Genomic DNA, 8455 nt, shown 5'->3' with positions numbered 1-8455 from the left:
AGTGTATATTATGTCTGAACTACACTGCATTTATTTCAACTCAAGAAAAAAATTACAGCAGTTGCAGGACTATTTATGCTTCCACCACTAGATGGCGGCAGCAGCAGCTGTGTGCGTCAAAAACTGCGCAGGTATACTGTCACAGGAGCACGTGACCGCCATTTAGTTGACGAAACATTTTCGATAATGTGCATGTTGCCATACTTTCAGCCAGTGGAAGTTCAAAAAGTTTTTAGAAATCAGAAATGAAGTTATGCTAACCCGCTTAGCTACCTTTATAAAAAACAGGCTTTTATTGCTTTTTTGTTGTTGTTTCGTGTTGTTTATTTGTTGTTGCTGGTTATATAATTACTTTGTCACAGTCAAGTTACTATAGAGAGCAGATGATTCCATATTGTTCGTTATTCAGTTGATGGGTTGTCGTTTGTAATTCTCCACATACAGTTATATTTTTTGATACACTAAAAAAAACCTATCGGCAAAATCCAATGTAATGATATGTTAAACACTTAAAAATATTTAACTCTGTAACGTTGTGTGGTTTTACAAAGTTACAATAAATCAATTAAAACAATAAAAATAGGACAAAGCTGGAATTTGTATTCAATTGTCACATCTTTTGGACTAAACCAGAGTTAGTGGAGTTCAATCCCTATGTAGCCTCCTCCCATTACATATGCTGAGGCCTGTTGCTGACGCAGATCAGGTGTGGGTGGTAACACTGCTCACTTACACGCAGGCACACACACACACACACGCAAGCACACACACACACACACGCACACACACATACGTTCCCCACCGAGAGGGTTCATATGGCCATAATTACTCTCTTTCCATAGCTATAGGAAGCGGGGTGACTGCGGGTGGGAATGGAGGAGAGATTCTCAGCAGGCAGCAAGGAACAGTGTGCTGAAGGGAGCTCAAAATCAGCCAACCAAGGGCCACCACCGGGCCTAATTACAGAGTGAACATGAATAATGATAAATCAGAGCTTTGTTGGGCAGAAATATGCAGCTATCTTGGCCCAGTCAGTCCAAGTCTGAGTCAGATCCGCCACAATGGTTTTTGTTCGAAAATGACAATTGAAGAGTGATGGACAGCCTGTAGCATGTATCATATACAGATCTGGAAAACATGAGTATTTATATGTGAACCGTGTAGGTGTTTAAGTATGTAGCATATGAATTTGTGTATGAGCTCTCAAGTGTCACAAATTGAAGCGGCTGCGTGTTGTAATTGTACATTCATACATTCATAGGTGAAGATATTTAAGGCACTACACTTTAGAAAATAGTAAACAAGACGTAAAAGAATGTTGAATATATAATCTGATAGGATTAAAGATCTGCACAGGAAAAACATGTTGGTGCATAGAGCATACTATTTAATGCTGCAAAATCTGCAAATGGTTTCAGAGGATGTGAGGACTAATCCAATGTTATGTCATAAAAAGTGTCATCCAGAGATTTCCTGGTGGTTTATAGTCACCACAATGTACTAATGAATGATACCCCCCTTATGAATAGGTAACAGACGTCTATGGCAGTTTTGTATAACTCTCGAAAGTTTGAAAATCTCATCTCTCCATCTTGTTCAACCAAGACAACAAAGAAACAGAAATGGTACAGAAATGGAGAAGAACTGCTCATAAAGACTCCAAGAGTGGAATGTACTGTTTTTTCCCCACTAAGATAAACCAGAGGGGCTCTGACTGAAGCGGTGGGAGTTTGAGGAGCTGTCCAGATGCTGAAAGAGCACCAGGCATCCTCTCAGTTAATTATAAGCAATGTCGAGAGACTGGTGTGATTTCTATCGAAGCTATGAGCTTGAGAAGATTTTGTCTGTTTTGGGGAAAATGGGAAATAAAGAAAACTGCACTCTTGATAGCTGCTTCAGTTGAATAAAAAAAAATTACTACTCTCTGAAATAACAAGACAAGACATTTTTTTACGCACTAATGCGCTCTTGTGTTCTGTTAGAGACTCTTCGAACTAATTTGGACCAAAATAACCATCCAACCACCACAAATCAATAACCTGGAACTACACTGAGAGACAGCCACAGCTCCGCATGTACAGTTGGAGAATGCGGATGGGAGGGGTGGAGTTCACTGCATTTACTTTTCGAAGCTCCTCTGGCTCAGGGAGCACAAGCTCATTCTTTGTCCGAAAAACAGCAGAGTTGGCGTTGATGCTTCCTGGCATGTGATCTGGCATTTTTGTTAAATCAATCGCCTCACAGCTGCAGCCCCCAGTGAAACTTTTCATGCTGTTGTCCGTCCAACGGACAGCATTTGGGAGGTTTGTCTGGACCCCGTTCGCTGCTGCTCGCTCTACTGCTCCGCTCCGGTTCTCCACCCTCGACTCCCCAGGTTCAGAGGAGCTGGCCCGGGTCTCCCGCACGCATGGAGGGAGACGTTATGGACAAGGTGGAGGCCACGGCACCGGTCTGTGACTTCGACCCCATCAGTGGGAGCATCCCGGCCACCAAAGTGGAGATCACCGTGTCCTGCAGGTAAGTCCAGCTCGGTGCTGGTGGTGCCGTGGCTGCGTCAGCGTTTTGCAAGCCCCGCGCGTCATGGTCACATTTTGTTGTGAAATTATCAGACGGGACATTACGCCTAAAGACTTGACGTTTGATCAATACGTTTAAAAATAGCAACATGAGAGATTTTGAAAAATAAAAAACTTTAGGTAAAATGGCAATGCAGTGTTCCTCACCCGCCCAGATGCACAGGCGGTCGAGGATTAATGAGAAAATCTGACACCAAAACACTTGTTTTCCTAAGAAAAAAAACAAACAAACAAAGTGAAGTAAAACCAATAATAATGATTAATTCTTCCCCACCAGCACTGCAGTAATGTCCAAAGTTTTCTTCAACCACATTAGTTGAATCAACCAAACACAAATGAGTCCGTCTGAACTTTTACTCTTTTGTTTGTGGGTTCTATTGATCGTTCAGATTTGCTTTTTGGTGTCTGTTTCATTCACCGTTGGGTTGATTACACGCTGTGTTGCTTTGTGCGCGTCACGTCGCGTTCTACGAGAGATATCGACCATCATTATCGAGAGTTCTCCCCTCAGGCAATGTGTCATGTGTGTGAAGCTGTGTCGCTGATATCCAAGCTCCGAAAACAACACCAGTTCACAGAGACGTGAAAATAAACGCAAAACATATTCTACCCAAATCCTCAAGATGAATTCAACTAAGATTCACTTGCAGAGTCGCGGGAGAAGATACCACGGAGATCCACAAGAGCCTCGTTAAGATAGGGTGGGGCTGCAGGTAGAGACGCTGCATATAGGCTGGCTTGATGCTGAAGCATATTGTGGCTTTAAGACGACGAAGACAGGATGCGCAATTCTAATAATGCTTTACAAAGAATATGGTGTAATTTGTGTTATATTGTCCTCCAAAGCTGTGCGTCATTTTGCCTTATAAAGTAAGAAAAGCCAAGGGAGAGATCTATCCACCAAACAGTATGCCTCTGTTTATTTTAGATTTATCTTTCATTATTCACCCAATCAAGTGAAAGGAGATACATCGATTTAATAGGTTTTCACATTGCACACTTATTGATTTTTTCTTTCTTTCTTAAAAAAACCCCGATACAGCTGCCACTTAGCTGACCTTTAAGCCATTTTGGGTATTAATTAGTCACATTTCAGAGCAAGACGGTTAACCTTTATGAGGTGGGCAAGTGTGAGGAGGACGCAGCTGTAAGGAGTGACTTTTGTCTGAGGAAGATGAGCTGCATAGAATTTTGTAACAGAAAAAAAAAATAACCCTCTTACATCCTTCATTTTGATAGATAATGTATCAATCTGATATTTTGGTCAATTGAGTTTATGGGAAGCTGGCATGTAAGGCTGTCATATGAATCAAAGGTTGTGTGTGCACGTTTGTGTGTTTTTATCCACTGTGGGGCATTTTTATGAGTAGCGGCTGGTCTCGTGCTGTTTCCTTTTTGGTACACAGTGTTATTTTTTGCCCCCTCAGACCTTCATACTTTAATCCAGGATCTGTGCTGATGCCCTCAGGCTCTGTTGATCTGCAGTTCCCTTGTCTTCCATTACTTTCTCTCCGAAGCTGCTCCCGGACACAATGTGATAGAGAGAAAACCGTCCTTCCTGCTTTCACAGGCTCTTGAAACATTGTCTGCTTCAAATTCAAAGGCTTTAAGTCCTGTCTACTCATCTTTGTGACTTGTGGAGATTGCTCCAGTCTGACCTCTTACGGCTGCTTTAAAGACCAAGACATGGCCGTACAGCGAAAAATCAGATCAACCCATGAACTAAGTCATGCAGTCAGCTACTCCATCAACTTATCAGGTTGTGAGTAGCCAGTCTTTCCAATAGAGGCCTATAGAAACAATGGGTATTATGCGGGAAAAAGGCAGAGGCTCCACAACCCTGTGTAATTGATTTAGTAAGCCTGAAAGCTCAGAGATTGCAGTGCACATCGAATTGAACTGTATCATGCAGCCCTCCAGGCATTCTCATAACCCTCTGCCAATATTGCAGCAAGCCCCCTGATGAACTGAAGCGACTGAAGCAGACAGACACTTATCAAAACAAGTGCATATCACTGTTATAGCACATTGCTGTCTGTCTAAGGCTCTGATTGGTTTTGCTCACAGGTCCGGTGAGTGAGCCGTACCTCAAGTGTTTCTAAAATGTAAAGGCGACACTACAGCTCAGTGATATGATAGCTTCTCACACTCAAGTGGCCTATTTTCCTACATCTGTCTCATTGAACATATTCCTGTGAATCCAGTTCAGTGGGTGAGGTTCCAGTGGTCTCCTGTGTTCTACAGGCTTGATCCAATCTCTTAAGTGCCAAAATTAATGCGTTCACTACTTAATATTTAAGGAAGCTCTGATGAATGTTTTATTAGTTGTCTATATGGTTTGCTGCATTGTGTTTTAATTATGAGCAAAGTTGTAAATAACAATCCTGCTGGATTGTAGAAAACATCCTTTCTATATCTCAGCTTACCAGATTATCTCAGAGCTCACATTTTCAGCGGCTTTAGGGAAACAGTGGCTTTAGCGCTGTGGCTCGACTGTGAAGCACCCTTTCAGTTAGAATTGTTGGGAAAAAATGTGCACACAGATGAAAACCACACAAACCCTTAAGGCTTAACAAGCAGAGCTTCATTTAGGGAGGATTTTTCACTTCGTTTCTCGACGGCCTGTCACAATACAAACAGACGTTCATTGCAAATGCAGTCTTTTGGAGTGAACAGAATAAGGGAGGGAGTCATACTAATAAGCCCAGGCAAAGATTTACCAGCCTTATCTGAATACTGTAGGATATGACAGGGGATGGTGGTTAAGAAAGATTCCTTTTTCATTCCATTTTTCACATATTTAGAGAAGAAAGTAACTGAGTGATTTATTAAAGAGCCTAGGGACAATGCATCATTGGGAGCACATGACACATGCTTTAGTCCAGCAAAACCCACAGCTCAAGAACACAGCCTGAATCTTTATTTTACTTCCAGCCAACAACAGTTGTGGTATTTTATTTTTATGGTTCACTATGTCAAAACACACTACAGGTATGCTGTGAAAAGTGACAGCAGCTGATTAAGCCACCCTCGCTTCCTCTACGATCAGCCTCCCACCTGATTGCTTGAACATGAAACTTTATTAGCCTCCACAGCCAATTTCATGGGAATGAAAATGCTGCATCTTGTCCATCCCCTCCTGATCTTTTCTGTTGATGTGAAGCTCCCCATAACCATTCAATTTCTGTGATAGATTGGTTAGGGTGGTATGGCATCAAATCACTTCATTCTATAGATGGGGGATGTAACTCAACCAGGCTCGTTCACTCCTGAGGGATTAATTATTTGGTGAAATACACAAGAAGTCACTTGAATACAAGCATCCTGAAACAAAAAAGCCACTGATTTATATTCCCTGGAATCAAAGAAAAACTTGTGGCAAGCTTCTTGATCTGGTCTCTTCCTGAAGCAATCATTGCAGCAGAGGAGGAGGCCTAATGAAATCTTCAGGCTGATTGCGATGCGTGCCATCGATGCCTGATCTGTCAAAAACAATTGCTTGAGCTGGCAATTGGGATTCAAGCTGTGCAACCAACGTATCGTTTACTTGAATGTGTTGTGATGTCTTCTAACTCTGCTGTTGTTGTTGTGTTAATAGCTGTTCTAGTTGCTCCCATTCAGTCTTGGTTACGCCTTCAGTCAAACCCTGTGGCCTGTTTTTTTCTGGTTGATACATCCTTTTGTTTTTGCCACGGCAGGCACCAAGTTGGAGTTGAACTAGTTTTCAATGTGCAAGAGCATAGCATATTAATAAAAGACCTCTCAGTGAAAGAGAGACATTTCAATTTGCAGGCTGACCTGGGGCAAGCTTTCAGCTTTAATCGTACAGCATGTCTTGTGTTTGTGAATGATGTGGCATATCTGTTTTGGGGATCGAGATTGTAAGACACACAAGGTTGCCAAGAACAAGCAGATTTCTCCTCAAATTTTGGGGTTGTTATGAGTGAACCACATCAGTCCCACTGGCTGAGGAAGCTTATAAATATGCATGCACCCATGACTCAGTGAAATGAGTTTGGACTTTGGTTTGTGGTGGTGTCAGTGTTACCGCTGAATTCTCACACGTTAGCACACGTGAATCCCTCAGCAGCATAGCTGTGAGTGACATGCCAGAGGTTTGCAACTCTTAACTTGTTGCATTTTGTCGTGTTAAAGTGTTGATTTGAATGTCAATGACAAAAAGAGATCAAAGTATCCCTTGGTGGTTCAGATAGACTATATTCAGAGAAACTAAAGGGTCAGCAGTGCATGTCAGAAGATTTATGTGTTGGGGATATTTGACCAAACATCACAGCTTGTCTGGGAAATGTGTGAGTGTTGACAGATTTGTACAACGTGTAGCAGGCTGCTCACTGAAGTTTCACCACACGGTTGCATATGTTAAAGGTCTTTCACTTTTTTGACAATCTTAGCTGAAGGGAGGAACAAGCTACTTATTGTCAGTGTTCAGGTTTCTTTTTGATGTATTAGAGTGGACATGTTATAGAGCAGCCGAAAGGGAAATTTCTGTCTGTGTGGATAAGAATATTTGTCCCTTTGCTGCACAGCTGAAAATAGACCTCAGTACAAATATAACTTGTTTTCACTGTTGTGAAAATCAGAGTTGGTATTTTGAAAGGTGAAGCACAATCCACCAAAGTGTGATGTGATTATCATAGTGACACACAATATTGGATTTTTTCTAGTATGTCATTTTCCATTAATTTCCAACAAGTTTAGCAGATTGTCAGTGTCCCTTGTATGCGCATACATTTGCCACTTAATTCATAAAGATTTTTTATGTTTTTGGGACGGCATTTCATTATGACATCTCTTATCTTGATTGTCCAGAAGCAGATGCAACTTAAAACGCCGTGCATTTCAAATGTGCCCATTTACTGGGCAAAATAAGGAAAACAGTTCAAACTATAGTGCAAAACATGCCCTGTTAGACTGTGGTGAGACAGTTAAGTTTTACCTTGCTGGCGATGGGCTGCTGCAGTGATAATAAATTTTTATGTAACCTTTTGAAACAAAACTTTAAATGAGGGATTCACAGTATCAGATTTTGGCTGATAACTCACGCTGATATTCCTTTTTAAAGCCATTTTCAGCTGATACAGATGATATCATCATCTGTTATCACTGTGTACCATAGATTATGAGATTATGATAGTTTCTAGATTATTATGTAGAAGCTATCAAACATTCTTAAAGTACGTTTTTATTATTTTTGTTAGATGCTTTTTAACAGGTAAGGTCTGTTGCCATCGAGTTTTTGAAGCCAGTAGTGATGTGCAGGGATGGATTTTGACTGAAAATCCCAGGATTAATTTGACCCAAATGTCACTTAAAGCAGTCACACACTTAAAAGCCCTAAAGCAATCTAAACTGGTGCGTTATGTAAAAATTCTATTTAAAATTCAGTTTTATTTATGCAGTGGCAATCCAAGTTAGTCCAAGTCATATAATGCTGATTAGAAATAAACTTGCTTCGCTAAAGAAGACAAACGATTGCACTAAAACTTCTCTTCTACTCGATTCCCCTTCCTGAGCATGCAAGAGGTGACAGCAGAGAGGAAAAACTCTCTTTTAGCAGGAAGAAATCTCCAGCAGAACAGATGATTGAAATATGGAAAAGTAGAAGAAAGAATGAAAGGTCTGAAAAATCAGTCCTTAAAATGCAATAAATTTAGAATAGGGAGCTTGCAGGAAATGTTTGTGCACAAAGTCTCGGATACATTTAAAGGAGAAGTTCGCTTTTTATAAACCTGGACCTTATGCAGCGGCGCGCGTCGATTAAGTCATCCCCCTAGATGTGTGTGCAGAAAGCTTCCTATAAGCCCCCCATAGCCCCGGATAACAACAACATGTCAGCTAACAGTGCAATAGTACGCGCT

General features: G+C 41.2%; 1 protein-coding gene across 1 annotated transcript in view; it reads left to right on the top strand.

The window, feature by feature from the left end:
* The first annotated feature begins 2167 nt into the window (after nt 1–2167).
* Nucleotides 2168–8455, top strand: part of cpne5a (copine Va) — a 72124-nt gene continuing 65836 nt past the window's right edge. The window contains exon 1 of the mRNA XM_075476631.1: nt 2168–2517. Coding sequence (XP_075332746.1) covers nt 2408–2517 — 110 coding nt within the window. The 5' untranslated portion in view covers nt 2168–2407. The remainder of the gene's footprint in view (nt 2518–8455) is intronic.

This window comes from Odontesthes bonariensis, chromosome 10 (assembly GCF_027942865.1).
Source record: "Odontesthes bonariensis isolate fOdoBon6 chromosome 10, fOdoBon6.hap1, whole genome shotgun sequence".
Lineage (NCBI taxonomy): Eukaryota > Metazoa > Chordata > Actinopteri > Atheriniformes > Atherinopsidae > Odontesthes > Odontesthes bonariensis.
This window is presented reverse-complemented; position numbering and strand designations above follow the sequence as displayed.